The 19,890-nt window shown below is 47.7% G+C and overlaps 1 protein-coding gene across 1 annotated transcript in view; it reads right to left on the reverse strand.

Moving 5' to 3' along the window:
* Positions 1 to 33: 33 nt before the first annotated feature.
* Positions 34 to 19,890, reverse strand: part of ACRBP (acrosin binding protein) — a 49,844-nt gene continuing 29,987 nt past the window's right edge. The window contains exons 6-10 of the mRNA XM_084636296.1: positions 5,061 to 5,193; positions 4,562 to 4,741; positions 4,296 to 4,463; positions 4,128 to 4,214; positions 34 to 674 (exon numbers count right to left, since the gene is read on the reverse strand). Coding sequence (XP_084492422.1) covers positions 561 to 674; positions 4,128 to 4,214; positions 4,296 to 4,463; positions 4,562 to 4,741; positions 5,061 to 5,193 — 682 coding nt within the window. The 3' untranslated portion in view covers positions 34 to 560. The remainder of the gene's footprint in view (positions 675 to 4,127; positions 4,215 to 4,295; positions 4,464 to 4,561; positions 4,742 to 5,060; positions 5,194 to 19,890) is intronic.

Consider the following 19,890-nt stretch of genomic DNA (forward strand, 5'->3'; position numbering starts at 1 on the left):
GAACAGCAGCTAAAAGAACAGAGAAAGTGAAGTGCGTGGGCTGAACAGGCTCTTTATAAAACAAAACATAATATATAGGAAACAACCCACTGGTGGTGCCCATGGCAGGAGGCCTGAGGGTAAAAGACATTGTGGGCTTTGGGCAAGGGCCATCAGACAGGAACCTGGAAACTGGCGGAGACTCCAAGTGGATCACCCCAGGGCTGATGCTGCTTCTGTTGCTGGAGTCTCTTTTCCCAGCTGCTGAGCCTTGGAGGCACCTGGGGGACAGGTGAAACTGTACAGTGCCGGGGTTGGTGTCAAATGAAACGCCAAAGCCAGGGATTCCCCAGTGAATTCTGGGGTGCTGTCATTCACACTGCTGTATGGAGCAGAGAGGAGACTGTGGCTCTTGGATGAAAGCAGGGGTGGGCACCAGAGAGACAGACAGAGGTTGAGAAAAGTTGCTTCAGGTCCTATCAAGTTTCTCCTCATCTCTCTGCCTCCACAGGGTCCATTCAGTGCCCTATGCCCCCTTTTGCCTTCCTCCCTGGGGTCTCCCTCTGTCCTCTCTCCTCCACTCATCCCTCAGTCAAGCGGAAGAATTTCTGGCTCCAGAGCAGCACCTCCTCCTCGCCTTTCTCTTCACTCAGCACTTGATATGTCTCGTTCCTGCGGCAACCGTGACGAAGCACCTGAGCAGACAGAGAGAGAGAGAGAGACAACCTTATCCCCAGAGACTGGTGCAGACCCCTCTCTCCCCCACTCTAGAGTCAAGGGACCCAAGCGCCAGCCAAAGGGAGTCCTGGGAGTGAAAGGCGCTGCCTCCCGGTAACATGAGCCCTGCAAGTATGAGAGCCTGTCCCTTGGCCAATGGAGAGCCTGGAAGAGAGGGTCCTGTCCCTAGGTCACTGCAAGGCGGAGATCCTGGTTGGGGAGAACCAGTCAAAGGTGGCCGAGGGGCGATGGAAGATGTGGCTGGGCTGCACTAGGTTGGTGACCTAGGAGTTATTTATTTTGCTCCCATTTTGTTCTCCATAATTTCAGATTTCATTAAAAATAACTTTTTGAAGGTTAAGGGCCTGAGATATACACGAGGTCAGACTAGATGGTCTAATGGTCCCTTCTGCCTTAAACTCTACAAATTTATGACAGAAGTTTCTAGTCCTGATGGTTGTGAAGAAAACCTTCAAAATATGAACTCATGACATCTGCCTGAATCTGCAGACAGCTTGAAACAAGGGCTCTGAGAGGCTTAACCTGCCATGTTTATTTCAGTGGGTGCTAACTCACATGTCCAATTATGCCGATTTAAAATGTCAGCACTGCTATCTGAGAGACAAGGTGGGTGAGGTAATATCTGTTAGCAATGTCAGTCCCAGGATATTAGTGTGACAAGGTATCTGTTTTACATCTAATTACAGCTGTGAAGAAGAAAGGAGGAGGATCAATTTATGGAATTTTGCATAATCTACTGTGCAAAATTTGACCTTTCAGTTTGTGCCCCTAGTGCACGGTGCTTGGAAGAGACCCAACTTTTCTGCCCCAAGTCTGTGAAGCCAAAGGTCTTAGAGAAGGAGTGGAGCCTGCGGGGGAGGGGCTAGTCGACTGTGGTGGTGGATATGGGGTGAGATAATAAAGTGGTGGGATAGCTCCCTTTGATGGACATCCAGCCAGCCTGTTAGCTGTAAAATCCCTCTTGGTAGCTGTTCTTTAATTGCTTTACCTATAAAGGGTTAAAAAGTCCTACAGGTAAAGAAAAAAAAAGTGGGCAAATGACCAAAAGAGCACTTTTTAAAATGGGAAAAGAAACTTCCCCTTTGTCTGTTCTCTGGGCTGCAGGGACAGAGCAGCAATGCTGTGTAAATTTTTCATGCCTGGTTCAAAACTATCTTCCATACCTAGAAGGAATCATTTGGATAGGGAACGTTTAGATAAATTCGATCAGGTTTATTCTTTATTTTGGATTGTGGATCTCCTCTGTGCTAACCTCAGATGCTTTTGTTTACTCGTAACCTTTAAACTGAACCCCCAAGAAAGCTATTTTGGGTGCTTGATTTTTGGAATTGCTCTTTTAAAAGCGAGCAAAAGCCTAAGTTCCAGATGTATTTTCTTTCTTTTTGTTTTTAATAAAATTTACCTTTTTTAAGAACAGGATTGGATTTTTGGTGTCCTGAGAGGTTTGTGCACATGTTGTTTAATTAGCTGGTAACCACAGCTAATTTCCTTTGTTTTCTTTCTCAGCTCTTCCCCAGAGGGGAATGGTAAAAGGGCTTGAGGGTACCCCACAGGGAGGAATTCCCAAATGCTCCTTCCTGGGTTCAAAGGGTTTTTTTTGCATTTGGGTGGTGGCAGCGTTTACCAAGCTAAGGTCAGAGAAAAGCTGTAACCGTGGGAGTTTAATACAAGCCTGGAGTGGCAAGTATTGATTTTTAGAATCCTTGCAGGCCCCCGCCTTCTGCACTCAGAGTGACAGAGTGGGGATTCAGCCTTGACATGGTGGTAGAGCAGTGGGATCATTCTGAACCAGAAGCACAGACCTCAGGATTTTAAAAGGACACATTTTTCCTTTTGGCTGTTTGAAAGCCAGGGAATCTCCTCCCGCCCCCTCTCCCCTCCGCTTCTTTTCTTTTCTTTGCTGCCTGAGGGGGAACAGGCACACCAAAGGAGCCAGGGAGTCCAACAAGCAGTTGTTTTTTTTCTTTTCTAGCTTTGTGGCAACAAAATAGTTAGGCTAGAGTAGGGCAGCCTGTGCATGAGGTTGAGGTCAGGCACTGAAACCCTAGAGAAACTAGTCTCCCCAAAGCGGCACGCCACGGAGAAGAAAGACCCAAATCAAGCCCAGACATCCAGCTCCATGACGGAAATGCAGGGAAAGGATGGGGGACCAGGAACTTCCCAGGAGGGAAGGGTCAGCCCTCCCCAACCCAAGATCCAGGTGCCAGGATGGAGGGATGCCTTTAACTCAGGCTGAGTTCTAACTGAGGCAGAAAGGAATTTCTTCCTAGAGATGAAGCGCTTGGAAGAGGAGGACAAGTGTTTGGAGGTGGAAGCGGAGGCAAAGTGCTTGGAAGTGGAGGAGAGGAGAGAGGAGAAGCGCTTGGAAATGAAGCACTCGGAGGCGGAAATGGAGCTGAAGCGCTGAGAGTTGGAAAAGACTAAGCTGGATCCACCAAGTAACCCTAACAGTCCTTCTCCAGGTGCTGCTCCCCATTCCAAAAAATTCCCCACACACAAGGTAGGCGATGATACAGAGGCCTTCTTAGAAAATTTCAAAAGGGCCTGCCTTGGATACAACACCCCTATAGACCAGTATATGGTGGAACTGAGGCCGCAGCTCAGTGGACCCTTAGCAGAGGTAGCAGCTAAAATGCCTAAAGAACACATGAACAAGTATGAACTTTTTAAACAAAAGGCCAGAATTAGGATGCGGCTAACACCCGAGTATGCCCATCGGCTGTTCAGAGCCCTAAGGTGGAAACCAGATGTGGCATTTTCCTGACCAAGCCAATTTTACTAAGCCAATATCAGAGAAAAGATGTAATCTTGGGAGATTAATACAAGCCTGGAGTGGCCAGTATTATTTTTTAGAATCCTTGCAGGTTCCCTCCTTCTGTACTTGGAGTGACAGAGTGGGGATTCAGTCTTGACATGGGGTCAGGTGGATTTCTCCTTGGCCTTAGTGGTTGGTGCACTTTCCTCTGCTGCTTTCTCCCCACTGGCACCATTGCATCGATTACACTCAGATTTTTCGTCAAAATCATAAAGACTAGAAAAACTTTTTGATAGACATTTAAATTTTAATTTTATCACATGAGTCCAAGGCACATGGTATGTGCCTGGTTCTAGGTATAACCAAATCCCATTGAGGAGTCAAGCCTGAAGAGTTCAGCAGAGGATGTCTGATCATGTTTTGAACATCTGCACTGTCTACTGCAAGTGGCATCTCCTTTTGGAAACCCAAGTGGGTAAAGCTTAGGAGAGTACCACCACACATACCCCCAATTCAAGTCCTGCAGGAGGGGAAAATCCTGGGGCAGGAAAGAGCCAGGAGATGGGGAAACTGGAGTTGGGAGGGCTGCCATTCTGGACAGTGAATGGTCAGTGTGGAGCGGGGCAGATCCCTGGGGAGTGGGGCTGGTCCTCACCTTCTGGCTGCTGAGGCTGCGCTGTAGGCATTGGTGGCTCTTGAATGCACAGTAATTAGGGTGCTGAACTCTGTCTGAGTCACAGATCTGGGGAGAGAGGAGTGAAACATTAGAGAGAAAATAGAGGTGAGGAGGAGGGATGAGGGGACAGTGGAGTTCAGCACTTACTTTGTTTGGGAAGTCTCCTCCTTGGAAGAAAGCATATTCCACTTGCAGCCAAAGGATCACACGGGGGTCATCACAGCCATGTGTGGCCAGGCGGCCACACCAATAATGTGCACGCAGCCCTCCGTACACCTCCATCCCATAATACCCCATTGCCTCCAGGGAACCAACCTGAAAACAGAGGGGAGGATTAGAGATAGGCGAGCTTCCCTACTGCAATGCCCCAGTTGTGCTTAATCCAAAAGCCTGCCGCAGAGCCAGGTCTGTACCTTATTGCCCACAGCTTGATACTGGGCAGAGATCTCAGGGTTGATGTAGGTAGTGAAGGTGCCAGCATCACAGTGAACACGTCTCAAATCTGACGCCCCATGGCACTGCTCCCTCTTCAGTGAGCAGAAGGCACAGTCAGGGCACAGATCCATGTGGTGCCTTCCAAGACTATCACACACCTAGAGAGGAAGACAACTGCAAGGTGAAGGGGCTGTGGTGGACTGAGTGGGGCAGGGAGGGAGGGCATGGGGAGACAGAGAGCTGGTCTCAAGGGCATCCTATGCTCTTGGACCAGACTCTGTGTGTAGGTCCCAACTAATTTATAATCTAGCCACTCCAGCCCCAGCCTCTTCCACCAAGAGGGACTGTAGAGAGCAGAGCCAGAGCACTGTCTATTTGTGGAGTTCTCATATACTCCTGTACCAGATGCTACAGTCAGGAAGAACTGCCAAGAGGGATTAGGGAATGTTGCCACAGAGGCTAGATAGTGATTCTTACCGAATCCCCAAAACCAAGGGTCCTTGCCTCCATTCGCTTCCAAGCCTGGGTAATGGCTGATGATAGGCAGATGCCCTCCAGCATTGCATAGCAGAGAATCACCAGAGCCTCATCCCTTTCCAGAGCTAAGAGGCTATTGCAGAGAAAGAAACAGAGAAAGGAACAGCAAATCAATTTCTGGGATCTGTAGTTTCCTGCTGGTTCTTTAAGGGATGAGTGGAGAGTGCTGCACTGGCTCATAGTCCAGAAGTTCTGCGTGTTTGTACAAGTTGCAGGCATGTGTGCAGTGTTTGTATGTGTAATATGTATGTGGGGGTTTGTTTAGTGTATATTTATCAACATGTGAAGGGGAATTTCTACAATGAAGAGCATTATCAGGTGGCACTACTGCAGTTCTTGCTAGTTTTGTTTATTTGAAGATACAGGAATTAGATCTTGGAGAACTGCTTATTGTCAGCTGTGGTGACACACAACACAGCACACAGTCAACCTGTGGAACTCCTTGCCAGAGGATGTTGTAAAGGCCAAGACTATAACAGGGTTCAAAAAAGAACTAGATAAATTCATGGAGGATAGGTCCAGCAATGGCAATTAGCCAGGATGGGCAGGGATGGTGTCCCTAGCCTCTGTTTGCCAGAAGCTGGGAATGGGCGACAGGGGATAGATCACTTGTTGATTTTCTGTTCCATTCCCTCTCAGTCACCTGGCACTGGCCACTGTCGGAAGACAAAATACTGGGCTAGATGGACCTTTGGTCTGACCCAGGATGGCTGTTCTTATGGAAGCTAAACATACCAGTGAAAAATCTATGGCCAGTAGGATTAAAGACAATGAAGAACATATATCACGAAGAAAAGAAATCCTAGCAATGGTATAGACCTATTACTAGAAAGGGGTGGTCTAAATGGTCAATGATGCAGAAAAAGCTGAAATGTTCAATAAATACTTCTGTTTTTGGAAAGAAGCTGGATGACATTCATAGCTTGCAGTGATAACAAAATACTTTATATTCTGACAGTAAGTATGAGGAAAGCAGCAGATAAATATAAATAATTTTAACTGCAGGACTTGATAATTTTCACCCAAGAGTTTTAAAAGAATTTTGAAGTATTGAGGTGTTCATTCTGCCATTGATAATGGTATTTAACAAATCTAGAATATTAGGGAAGTGTCAGAGGACAGGAAAAATGTGAAGTATCAATAAAGGGTAAATGAGATGACTGAGGTAACAAGAGGCTGGTTAGCTTGACCTTGTGTGATGAAGTGGGAATCTTCTTAATGTTTTCTCTGAATACTCAGTTTCCCCTATGCATTTCTTAAGTATTTAGGTGGTTGGATAAGGGTGTGTGATTGTTGCAGAGCCCTAGAGGGCAGGGATGTGCAGGGGTCTGCATGGAGAATGGCCGACACCTTGTCTCCTGGCAACTGATGGTCTGGGCCCCTCCCCTGCAAGGTGCCAACTGAAGGTGTTGGAGAACAAAGACATCAGGTGGTCTCCTTGCCCGGGGCGGGGGAGAGACAAAGGCCAGAGTCAGGGCTGGAGGGGGTTGCAGTTTGGAGCTGATTGGGGAAACGGAGGGAGGCCCAACACTGGGTTCTGGGCTCTCTACTCCCCAAGATGGATCTGACTGAGGGGTCCTGTCTTCTGTACCTATAAGCTCTGTTTTAGACTGTGTTCCTGTCGTCTAATAAACCTTCTGTTTTATTGGCTGGTTGAGAGTCACAGTGAATCGCAGGAAGTGGGGGGTGCAGGGCCCTGACTCCCCCACACTCTGTGACAACTGGTGGTAGCAGTGGGACGTACTGCACCCCGTGGATGGCGCTTCCTGCAGTAAATGACTGGGGAGCAGTAAAACGAAGGGAGATTAATGAGGAACTGGTGTGCTGAAGACTCAGAGAGGAGCGGTTTCGGGGGGTGGAGGAGCTATGCTTTACCCCTAGGAGTGTGTGACCAGTGAGAAGGACTGTTGCAGTAACAGAGTCCCCCTGGGGACTGCAGTGAGTGGTCCCAGGGGCGGAGGAGTCTGCGGCTTAACTCTGGGAGAGAAGTGGTGACCTGGAGAAGGGCTGGCATGGTAGGGGTTCTTCCTGGAAACCGTGGGGAGCTGAGAGCATGCAGGCCTGTGAGTCCACAACAAATTGGGAACAGCGAAGTGATGGCCTATCACCATCTCCTTAAGAAGGACATTGTAAACCTGTGCAAAAAGAGAGGGTTACGCTTTGGAAAGTTCACCAAAGCACAGTTAATTGTGCAGCTGGAGGACAATGACCACTCTAAGGAGCAGATTCCTAACCCAAATGGGGCTACAAGAGGATATGGGAGCAGCTGGAGTGGTAGCCAGGCATCCCAAGACTCCTGTCCCCAACTCGATGGGGATCTTCACGATGGGATTGGAGCTGAGTCTGAGAGAGCTGGAGGACAGTGAGAAGGAGCGAGAGGACCATGAGAGACAACGAGAGCCCAAGAGAGAGCTGCAAGGGAAGCAGCAGCAACATGAACTGGTGATGGTGGAGTGAAGAGACATAGGAGACTTCTTGGGGTGAGTGGGGATATACCCTGGGGTGCCAGTTCTGCAGGGAACTTTGATACTAAATTGCTGCCCCTGGTTAATAAGGTGAGGGATGTGGATGCCCACCTCACTGCCTTTGAGCAGGCTGGCGATTTGAACAAAGGGGACCCTGCAGAAAAGCCTGGTATCTAGCTCCCTTGGCTGGGTCCCAAGGCCATAAATGCCATCAGCCAGATGGGTGCGGTGGTGGACAGGCTTCCACCACCCCATCCAGCCTTATATGTCTGCATGGACTCTCCTGGGCTCAGGCCCCTCGGACCCACAGTGGGAGCGGAAGGTGATGGGCAATGGGGAGACATTCCTGGGGTGGCAAGATTCTGTGACAGAGAGAACCCTTGTCAGGCCTCAGGTGGTGCAGCCCCACCAGATGCTGCAGGGCTGTGTGACCTGGGTGAAGGTCCCAGGTATGCAGCCTTTTGCCCTGCCTATGGCCCAGATCCCTGTGCAGACACAGGAGGAGTCAGGCTGGCTGGTAGTTGGGGTTCTCCAAGATATCGGCTGTGAGGTCCTGTTAGGGAATGACTGTGTCTATTTGGGACAGGATCCAGGCCCTGCTCCTGTAATGGCCAAGGATTTGAATTTGAATCCAGGGAACCAATCAGGGGAGACTGAAATTGTCAGTGGAAATGCAAATGACCTGGCTGGCAGTGGGGAGGAGCTTCTAGGCTCAGGATACCTGCCTGCCTGTAACCAGACCCCTTGGGCTGAGTGGGAGGGAGAGATGCTCCCTGCCCCCCTGCACACCAGAGAGGGGGCTCATGCTGGCTCTGATGCTGTGACTAAAGCAGTGAGCTCGCTGCCTGCCCCCACTGGGACAGCAAGGGCAGCGCTGAGCATGGTGGGAGCTGAGACCCCAGCTGAGTGAGGGGGGACACAGGCAGGGCAGGTCAGCTGCCAACCAGGTTTGCCTTGTCCAGACGTGCTGCTGGGAAGTGATCCCACAGCAGGGAGGGAGCTACCAGGGACAGGGCTCAGCGGGGCTGTGACCCCAGGCCCAGCCAGCGAGAGGGAACAGGTCCCACTCCCTTCCCCAGAAGCTGAATTCCAGACCGAGCTGCAGAAGGATCCCTCCTTGGAGTAGCTGAGGGAACTTGCTGGTCACAGCGCTGCAGACAGCCTTGGGAAAGGCTGCAGGGAAAGATTCCTGTGGGAGAAGGGATTCCTGGACTGGGAATGGGCTCCCCAAGGGGAAGTAGAACTGTGGGGAATCAGGAGGCAGCTGGTGGTGCCCCAGAAGTATCGCCGCAGGCTGTCGTCCCTGGCCTACGATGTCCCTCTCTCGGGACACCAGGGGATCCAGCGCCCCTGGCAGCAGCTGCTGCAGAGCTTTTACTGGCCCAGAGTCTGCGACCCCTGCCAGAGGGTGGGGAAGGCCCGGGATAAGGGTGAAGCTCCCTTGAGACCCCTGCCTATCATAAAGGAAACTTTCCAGAAGGTGGCTATGGACAAGTGCCCCTCAGCAAGGCGACCCGGTCGGGGAAGAAATACATCCTGGTGGTGATGGATTTCACCACCTGCTACCCAGAGGTGGCAGCTCTGTCCTCTGCCGAGGCAGACACCATGGCAGATGCGCTGCTGACCATCTTCAGCAGAGTGGGGGTCCCCAGCAAGGTCCTTACAGACGAGGAGTCCAGTTTCATGTCAGCCCTGCTCTGGGGCTTGTGGGAGAAATGTGGGGTCTGGCCCACCTGGGCCTCTGCAGATCACCCTCAGTCCAACAGGCTGGTGGAGAGATTTTATGGGACCCTGAGGATGATGCGGAGGACTTTTATGAATCAGCATCCGCAGGACTGGGACAAGTACCTGCCCCACCTGCGGTACAGGGAAGTGCCCCAGGAATCCACAGTGTTCTTCCTTTTCAAGCTGCTGTTTGGGAAGAGAGTCCCTGGACCTGGTAAGGGATGGCTGGGAGGAGAAGGGGAAGACCCCTTGGTGGATCTCTTCCCTGAGATGGGAGCGAATCCTCCCATCAGGTGTCCCCAATCAGAGTCACTGGGAAAACTGCTCAGAATCTGGAGAAAGAGGTCAAGGACATGCTGGCTTTAGAGGTGATCCAGCCGTTCAACAGCCCATGGGCCTCACCAATAGTACAGATTTTTAAGCACCATCTACTGGCACATTTTTATTAACTATTTCCAGATATACAGACATATAGCACACTTGTAACATCTCTCTTCCCATAAAAGAAACACTCATTTAAATTAGTCTTTGAATTTATTCGGCAACTTTATTGTTCTTCCATTCTAAGTGATGATATTTTGAGTCTCTTTCCCTCTCTTTCTGTTTGCTTGCAGGAAAATTCTGTGCTGTTAGATTTTCTGGCATCACCATAATGACAAATCATGAGGGTTGCTTGTAGCTGCGTCCATGTGGACTCACTTAAGTCATTCCAAGAGATCAGCTGCTCCTTGGCTGATCTCAGGAAACAACAGCTGCAATGGTGGAATTGTTTTTATACTATCATCATGTATGATGTTTGCTACTCTTTGCATACATGTCCCAGTCCTCCACCTCTTGTCTCTCTGATTAGGAACTCATTATACTCTGACTAGCTGTTGTATATGGAGCTCAGGGAGCTCTTTGTCTTTTAGCTATAGTAGTATTTGGCTTGTTGTCACTGCTCTTTAACTTGGTCTGTCACCTTTTCCACCACTACTGGCTTCAAAAGCTTATTTGCTGTGAGCAGTGGAGTCCGGGGTCTGCAGGATATGAGATGCTATAATGGGCTGCTGTCCATGCACCCATGCTTTCTGTTGCTGTATTTCTCCAGCCCAGTAGAGTTGTCCATGGATCTTCACTATCCCAGTTTGTCTTTTCTAGTAGTTTCTTGGAAATCTTGACAGATGCTTCTGCTTTGCCATTAGACTGGCTGTCATAGGGAGAGGATGGGAAATGTTCAAATTCCCAACATACAAACTGAGGTCCATTATCTATTACAAGAGCCCTGAAATTCCATGCCAGGCAAACTGAGCTTTGCAGCATTCAGTGACAGAGGCTGCTGTTGTATATAAGGGAATTTATTTCCCAGTAATCCAAATACTCATCAACCGTCAAAAGGTAGGCTTGATTTCCCACTATACAAATGCTCCAGGCTGATCATCTTATCATAAAATTGCTTCCAATGCTCACTCGCTAGCATCACATAGAATAGTTACAAGTTCCTTCACAATTTTACATAATATTTTAGGTAAACTGGGTGCCCTTTCAAACAAAACAGTGTGTTCAGACATGTAGGAATAATGAATGCAGGCCATACCTACGGAATGAGGGACTGTAGCCTGGACAGTAGCAACAAAGAACTCAGACAAGCTCCCATTGTGATGCTGTGGTAGAAAAGGCTAATGCAATCCTTGGATGTATATGATTTGACCTCCATATACAGCATTGGTGAGACCGATTCTGGAACAGTGCATCCAGTTCTGATGCCAAAATTTTAAAAAGGTTGTTGAAAAACTGGAGGGTGTGCAGAGAAGAGCCACAAAACTGACTCAAGGGCTTAAGAAAATGCCTTAGAGTGAGAAATTTAAAGAGCTTAATCTGTTTAGTTGAGCCAAAAGAAGATTAAGAGAGGACTTGATTACAGTGTATAAGTCCAGTACCTTTATGGGAAGAAAATACCTGGTACTGTAGAGCTCTTAAATCTAGCAGAGAAAAGCAGGACAAGAACCAATGGCTGGCAATTGAAGCCACAATTTCAAATGAGAAATAAGGCACCATTTTTTAACAGTGAGGTTGATTAACCACTGGAACAAACTATCAAGAGCAATGGTGGATTCTCCATCTCTTATTGTTTTCAGATCAGGGCTGGATGCTTTTCTGGAAGATAGACTTTAATCAAATACAAGTTATAGGGCTCAATAAAGGGGTTACTGGGTGAAATTTTCTGACCTGTGACACATTAACACCTGTCAGGAGTGATCTAGGTGTACCTAATCCTGCTTTGGTTGGGGGAGGGGAGAATTGGAGGGACTAGATGGTCTCTTTGGGGCCCTTCCAATCCCGCATTTCTATGACTTTTGTGACAGAATGTCAGACTGGATGAACTAATGGTCCCTTTTGACCTTAAACTCTCTATGCATTTATGAATTAACAAATCCTACAAATTGCTGTATGTCTTGCACATTTGTGGAGAAGGAATGCCCCACATGGCTTGGACCTTCTCAGGGCTTGAGCTTAATCCCTGTGCTGTTAGAAGGTGTCTGATATACAACATAGCTGACAGGTATGATCTTATTTTTTTCTCACTCAGTTTGAGATTCACTGACATATGTGGCAGAGCTCTGTCCTTGTCCCCGTGGGTCCCGTGCTTCTAGGCAGTTTATGCTAGCCTCAGAGGCTCACTGTGACCCTCCACGTAGCCCTTCTCTCTCTAGGGCCAGGATTACAGTCTACTGAGCACTTTTCATCATAAGCCAGCGAGGAGGTTGGTGAGAGAATTCCCACAGTCTCTGTTGTCCCTATGGGCTTATTCCCGAACAGTTTAGCCTCCAGTCACGCAGGGGCCTGTCTTCCCCTCCCAGGAGGTGTCCCTGTTGGGGGGAACCCAGGCCCGCCCTCTACTCCGGGTTCCGGCCCAGGGACCCTAATAAGGGCTCCCTTACAATGACTTGAGGGTGTCTTCATTAACCAGCCCTTCAGCCGCACTTCCTCTCCTCTGGCTCCCGAGCTCTCTTCTGCCTGACTGGAGTGAGCCCTTTTATAGAATCATAGAATCATAGAATATCAGGGTTGGAAGGGACCCCAGAAGGTCATCTAGTCCAACCCCCTGCTCGAAGCAGGACCAATTCCCAGTTAAATCATCCCAGCCAGGGCTTTGTCAAGCCTGACCTTAAAAACCTCTAAGGAAGGAGATTCTACCACCTCCCTAGGTAACGCATTCCAGTGTTTCACCACCCTCTTAGTGAAAAAGTTTTTCCTAATATCCAGTCTAAACCTCCCCCACTGCAACTTGAGACCATTACTCCTCGTTCTGTCATCTGCTACCATTGAGAACAGTCTAGAGCCATCCTCTTTGGAACCCCCTTTCAGGTAGTTGAAAGCAGCTATCAAATCCCCCCTCATTCTTCTCTTCTGCAGGCTAAACAATCCCAGCTCCCTCAGCCTCTCCTCATAACTCATGTGTTCCAGTCCCCTAATCATTTTTGTTGCCCTTCGCTGGACTCTCTCCAATTTATCCACATCCTTCTTGAAGTGTGGGGCCCAAAACTGGACACAGTACTCCAGATGAGGCCTCACCAATGTCGAATAGAGGGGAACGATCACGTCCCTCGATCTGCTCGCTATGCCCCTACTTATACATCCCAAAATGCCATTGGCCTGTTTGGCAACAAGGGCACACTGCTGACTTATATCCAGCTTCTCGTCCACTGTCACCCCTAGGTCCTTTTCCGCAGAACTGCTGCCTAGCCATTCGGTCCCTAGTCTGTAGCTGTGCATTGGGTTCTTCCGTCCTAAGTGCAGGACCCTGCACTTATCCTTATTGAACCTCATCAGATTTCTTTTGGCCCAATCCTCCAATTTGTCTAGGTCCTTCTGTATCCTATCCCTCCCCTCCAGCATATCTACCACTCCTCCCAGTTTAGTATCATCCGCAAATTTGCTGAGAGTGCAATCCACACCATCCTCCAGATCATTTATGAAGATATTGAACAAAACCGGCCCCAGGACCGACCCTTGGGGCACTCCACTTGATACCGGCTGCCAACTAGACATGGAGCCATTGATCACTACCCGTTGAGCCCGACAATCTAGCCAGCTTTCTACCCACCTTATAGTGCATTCATCCAGCCCATACTTCCTTAACTTGCTGACAAGAATACTGTGGGAGACTGTGTCAAAAGCTTTGCTAAAGTCAAGAAACAATACATCCACTGCTTTCCCTTCATCCACAGAACCAGTAATCTCATCATAAAAGGCGATTAGATTAGTCAGGCATGACCTACCCTTGGTGAATCCATGCTGGCTGTTCCTGATCACTTTCCTCTCATGCAAGTGCTTCAGGATTGATTCTTTGAGGACCTGCTCCATGATTTTTCCAGGGACTGAGGTGAGGCTGACTGGCCTGTAGTTCCCAGGATCCTCCTTCTTCCCTTTTTTAAAGATTGGCACTACATTAGCCTTTTTCCAGTCATCCGGGACTTCCCCGGTTCGCCACGAGTTTTCAAAGATAATGGCCAATGGCTCTGCAATCACAGCCGCCAATTCCTTCAGCACTCTCGGATGCAACTCGTCCGGCCCCATGGACTTGTGCACGTCCAGCTTTTCTAAATAGTCCCTAACCACCTCTATCTCCACAGAGGGCTGGCCCTCTCTTCCCCATTTATAGTATCAGAGGGGCCTTAATTAAAGTCAGGTGGTCACATTTGCTTAATGGCCTCACCTGACTCTTTGCAGATTAATTGGAGTCAGGTGTTCTCATTAGCGTGGAGCAGCCCCTGCTCTGGTCAGTCAGGGGACAGAAAACTGTTAATCCAGTGGCCAATATATCTGCCTTCTGCTGCGCCAGGCTGCAGCCCTTATTCTGGCTCCTCACGAATATTTTGTTAAGATTTTGGTTGCACTTTTCCCCTCACTTCCTTATCTATGCACTCCCTGTCCATGGCCCCACTAAGTCGCAGGACCTCCTGGTCAACCTCCTCCTGGCCCTGGCTAAAGTGGCCATCTATAAAACCAGGGTGAGGAGGTTGGCTGATGGAGTCTCCTGTGACTGTGGGGCCTATTTCTGATCCTCCATCCGTTCACGCCTCCGGGCAGAGTTCCTCTGGGCGGCGTCCACTGACTCCCTTGACGCCTTTGAGGAGCGGTGGGCGCTGTCTGGGGTCCTCTGCTCTGTGTCCCTGTCCGGTTCCCTTCGTTTGACCATTTGACCACATTCCTGTCCCTGTTGTTCATTAGTTGTCCCCCTGTAATTATTTGGTTTTCCAGGTCCTGTGACACCCCCCCACCCTTAGGCTGGGGGGGATCCTTTAGCAGTGGGCGGGTGAATCCACTTCCTGGATCCCAATAAGGCTACTCTGCTGTACCCAACTGGCCTGGGTCTATCACACATACTATAAAGCAGTACATGATCATCATTAATCTCTTCAAGGGAGTCTCCACAACCAAACACTAAGGTGTCATCTGCAATTACATGAACCCCCTCGAGTCTCTCTAGCACTTTATGTTGACGTCTCTGGTATGCTTCTAGCACCAGAGAAAAGTCACATGGCATTCACAGCCATCTAGATCTGACCAGAAGGGTCCAGAAAGACATCAAATGGGGGCTTTCTTCATCAGGTGTTAGCACCAGAAACCATCTTTGGCAAAGAAAAAACCTTTGCCTTTGGCAGGATCCCTTCAATTGTTGATAAATGATAACAGGAGCAGAGTTTGCTTGTTTTTTATAGAGGTACCATATCTGTTAGATACATCACTCTTTTTCAGACTCCCATCTCCATGAGATTGTCAGTCTGTTTTTTAAAGTATCTTCTTCAATGGAACTGCTGTTCTGTGTCATGCTCATTGTTGCAGTTTCCCCCCTGGGTTGATTTCCAAGGGCCATTCTCCAGGAAGGCATCCAAGGTCTGTAAAATCATCCCAATGATAGGGACTCTTTAATGCAATGCTTATCTGTCATTGGCAAAAAACAGCTGGTTCTGCTGAGGCACCTGTGGAATTTCAATTACAACAGAACCCCATTTATCGCATCTATTTGGGACCGGAGCCAGATCGGAAATCAAAAATTATTTGGGATAATCTGAAGAATGGGAAAGTGAGAGTCTGCAGCACCATCTAGTGGCTATAGGAGAGATCACCTGCTTCTGCACCAGTGTGAGCTGGTGGTTTGGTTAATATCGAGAGCCAGATAATGGAGATTTCAGAGTAGCAGCCGTGTTAGTCTGTATCCGCAAAAAGAACAGGAGGACTTGTGCACCTTAGAGACTAACCAATTTATTAGCGCATAAGCTTTTGTGGGCTACAGCTCACTTCATCGGATGCATAGAATGGAACATATAGTAAGATATATATATATATACATACAGATAAATTGGAAGTTACCATACAAACTGTGAGAGGCTAATTAGTTAAGATGAGCCATTATCAGCAGGAGAAAAAAACTTTTGTAGTGATAATCAAGATGGCCCATTTAGACAGTTGATAAGAAGGTGTGAGGATACTTAACTTCAGGAAATAGATTCAATATGTGTAATGATAATGGAGAGTCAGATAACGGGGTTCTGCTGTATTTCAAATATGAATAATCTCAGGTGTTAAAATTAATGTGCCATTGGAGAGATTTAGCCTGGAGTTGTTCGTTTTCCAGTAATGTGAGTGATTTATCTTGTGAAATGTTACAGTAATCTTTGCCTTGCCATGGGAATGTCAGAGCTGGGCCATTCCTGAAGTTTTAGTTTTGCAAACCACAGTTTTCCTTCATAGTTCATGGCCTCCGTGCAGTGGGTGGTGGTGAAGCAAGAGCTGTACTTTAGACTCCTTTTCGACTCTCTTGAATTCAACCTTCAGATGGCAGGCCTGCCTTCCTTCACCTCTCTCTGTGGAAACTGGCAGTTCAACCACTCTGGGGTGCAGCCCCCTGTTTATTACTTGTGTTAATACAACAGGCCCAACCTGCTTTGGCACCCCTCAGTCCTTTTTCTCCGGGCACCTGTGAGAACAGGTAATTAAAGTAGCATTTAACTACCAAAGGGAATACAGCATTTAGGAGAATGGGCTAACAGCAAAGACTCCTATGCACATATTTCTTTACCTAGGCATAACCATTGCTCAGATAGGTCCAGCTTATTCCCCTCTCTGGGCTGGGAGAGTCAGCCTGCTTGCTGCAGTGCCTGTATCTTTCTATTAGTCTGGGTGCCAGCCTCAGTCTGCTGACAACTCACTCAGTCCCCTCCTTACCAAAGCCAGCAGGTTTAAGGTTTAGGATCCCTTCTGATCCTAGGCTGTCTGCCTTGGGAAGAATAAACCATGCCTGCCTAAATGGTATCAGGTAGGTACCTACTTCCCAATCCATGGACCAGCCATTGAACTCCTTTGAAGTTGTTTCCTCTAGGTGTCTTATCTTTGCCATTGTTTCATTTCCTGTTGGTTTCTCCCTTAACAGACTGTTTTGCTTTAACTCTGTGCAGTCAGGCAGGACAACAATGCAGACAAGGCAGAAGTGTTCAATAAATATTTCTGTTCTGCATTTGGGAGACAGATGATTTCCATTGCACTAGTATCTCCTGAGGATGTTAAATAGCAGGCAGTAAAGTTAGACGTTTTTAAATCAGCAAGTCTGGATAACTTGCATCCAGAATTTTAAAAGAGCTGGCTGCAGAGGCTTGCTGGACCACTAATGTTGATTTTCAGTAAGTCTTGGAACACTGAGAAAGTACCAGAATACTGGAAGAAAGCTAATGGGTAGGTGAGGTTCTCAAGAAGTCAGACTAGATGATCATGATGATCCCTTCTGACCTTAAAGTCTATGAGTAAAATGGTGCCAATATTTAAAAAGGATAAACGAGATGACCCAGGTAATTATAGACCTGTCAGTCTGACATTGATCCCCAGCAAGATAATGGAACAGCTGATATGGGACTCAATTAATACAGAATTAAAGGAGGATAATCTAATTAATGCAAATCAACATGCGTTTATGGAAAATAGATACTGTCAGACTAACTTGATATCTTTGTTTGAGATTAGAAGTTAGGTTGATAAAGGTAACAAGGTTCATAGAATCATAGAATATCATGTTTGGAAGGGACCTCAGGAGGTCATCTAGTCCAACCCCCTGCTCAAAGCAGGACCAATCCCCACTAAATCATCCCAGCCAGGGCTTTGTCAAGCCTGACCTTAAAAACTTCAAAGGAAGAAGATTCCACCACCTCCCTAGGTAACCCATTCCAGTGCTTCGCCACCCTCCAAGTGAAAAAGCTTTTCCTAATATCCAACCTAAACCTCCCCCACTGCAACTTGAGACCATTGCTCCTTGTTCTGTCATCTGCTACTACTGAGAACAGTCTAGATCCATCCTCTTTGGAACCCCCTTCAGGTAGTTGAAAGCAGCTATCCAATCCCCCCTCATTCTTCTCTTCTGCAGAAGAAACAATCCCAGTTCCCTCAGCCTCTCCTCATAAATCATGTGTTCCAGTCCCCTAATCATTTTTGTTGCCCTCTGCTGGACGCTTTCCAATTTTTCCACATCCTTCTTGTAGTGTGGGGCCCAAAACTGGACACAGTACTCCAGATGAGGCCTCACCAATGTCAAATAGAGGTATCACGACCCTCGATCTGCTGGCATGCCCCTACTTATACAGCCCAAAATTTCATTAGCCTTCTTGGCAACACTGTTGACTCATATCCAGCTTCTCATCCACTGTAACCCCTAGGTCCTTTTCTGCAGAACTGCTGCCTAGCCATTCAGTCCCTAGTCTGTAGCTGTGCATGGGATTCTTCCGTCCTAAGTGCAGGACTCTGCACTTGTCCTTGTTGAACTTCATCAGATTTCTTTTGGCCCAATCCTCCAATTTGTCTAGGTCCCTCTGTATCCTATCCCTACCCTCCAGCATATCTACCACTCCTCCCAGTTTAGTGTCATCTGCAAACTTGCTGAGGGTGCAGTCCACACCATCCTCCAGATCATTAATGAAGATATTGAACAAAACCGGCCCCAGGACTGACCCTTGGGGCACTCTGCTTGATACCGGCTGCCAACTAGACATGGAGCCATTGATCACTACCCGTTGAGCCTGATGATCTAGCCAGCTTCTATCCACCTTATAGTCCATTCATCCAGCCCATACTTCTTTAACTTGCTGGCATGAATACTGTGGGAGACCGTATCAAAAGCTTTGCTAAAGTCAAGGAATAACATGTCCACTGCTTTCCCCTCATCTACAGAGCCAGTTATCTCATCATAGAAGGCAATTAGACTAGTCAGGCATGACTTGCCCTTGGTGAATCCATGCTGACTGTTCCTGATCACTTTCCTCTCCTCTAAGTACTTCAGAATTGATTCCTTGAGGATCTGCTCCATGATTTTTCCAGGGACTGAGGTGAGGCTGACTGGCCTGTAGCTCCCCGGATCCTCCTCCTTCCCTTTTTTAAAGATGGGCACTACATTAGCCTTTTTCCAGTTGTCTGGGACCTCCCCCAATCGCCCTGAATTTTCAAAGATAACTGCCAATGGCTCTGCAATCACATCCGCCAACTCCTTTAGCATCCTCGGATGCAGTGCATCTGGCCCTATGGACTTGTGCTTGTCCAGCTTTTCTAAATAGTCCAGAACTACTTCTTTCTCCACAGAGGGCTGCTCACCTCCTCCGCATACTGTGCTGCCCAGTCCAGCAGTCTGGGAGCTGACCTTGTTCGTGAAGACAGAGGCAAAAAAAGCATTGAGTACCAGTACATTAGCTTTTTCCACATCCTCTGTCACTAGGTTGCCTCCCTCATTCAGTAAGGGGCCCACACTTTCCTTGACTTTCTTCTTGTTGCTAACATACCTGAAGAAACCCTTCTTGTTACTCTTAACATCTCTTGCTAGCTGCAACTCCAGGTGTGATTTGGCCTTCCTGATTTCACTCCTGCATGCCTAAGCAATATTTTTATACTCCTCCCTGGTTATTTGTCCAATCTTCCACTTCTTGTAAACTTCTTTTTTGTGCTTTAGATCAGCAAGGATTTCACTGTTAAGCCAAGCTGGTCGCCTGCCATATTTACTATTCTTTCTACACATCGGGATGGTTTGTTCCTGTAACCTCAATAAGGATTCTTTAAATATGGACTCTACACAACATTTTAATTAAAAAACTAGAATGATATAAAGCCAAAATGACATACGTTAAATGGAGTAAAATCTGGCTTACTGATAGATCTCAACACATAATTGTAAATGGGGATCATCATTGATCACGTGTTTCTAGTGGTGTCCCACAGGGCTCGGTTGTTGGCCCTGTGCTATGTAACCTTTTTATCAATGAGCTGGAAGAAAACATAAAATCATCACTGACAAAGTTTGCAGATGACAAAAATTGGGGGAGTGGTAAATACTGAAGAGAACAGTACTTCAGAACAATACTGAAGAGTATTAATGATTGTTCTTAGAAGGATAGAAATTTTATGCCTGTAATTATTGCCTTATTTACTGTTTGGTGTGTGAGTGAAGAATGTATGGTATACTAATTAACTGAGAGGAGACAGCTGGGCCAGATGGTCAAGAGGGGAGTAGAGGAGTCTGAGAGGCACCAACTTTATTATCAGAATCACCCGGATGACAGATTGAC

The sequence above is a fragment of the Lepidochelys olivacea genome (genome assembly GCF_965140295.1).
Source record: "Lepidochelys olivacea isolate rLepOli2 genome assembly, chromosome: 1".
Taxonomy (NCBI): Eukaryota; Metazoa; Chordata; order Testudines; family Cheloniidae; genus Lepidochelys; species Lepidochelys olivacea.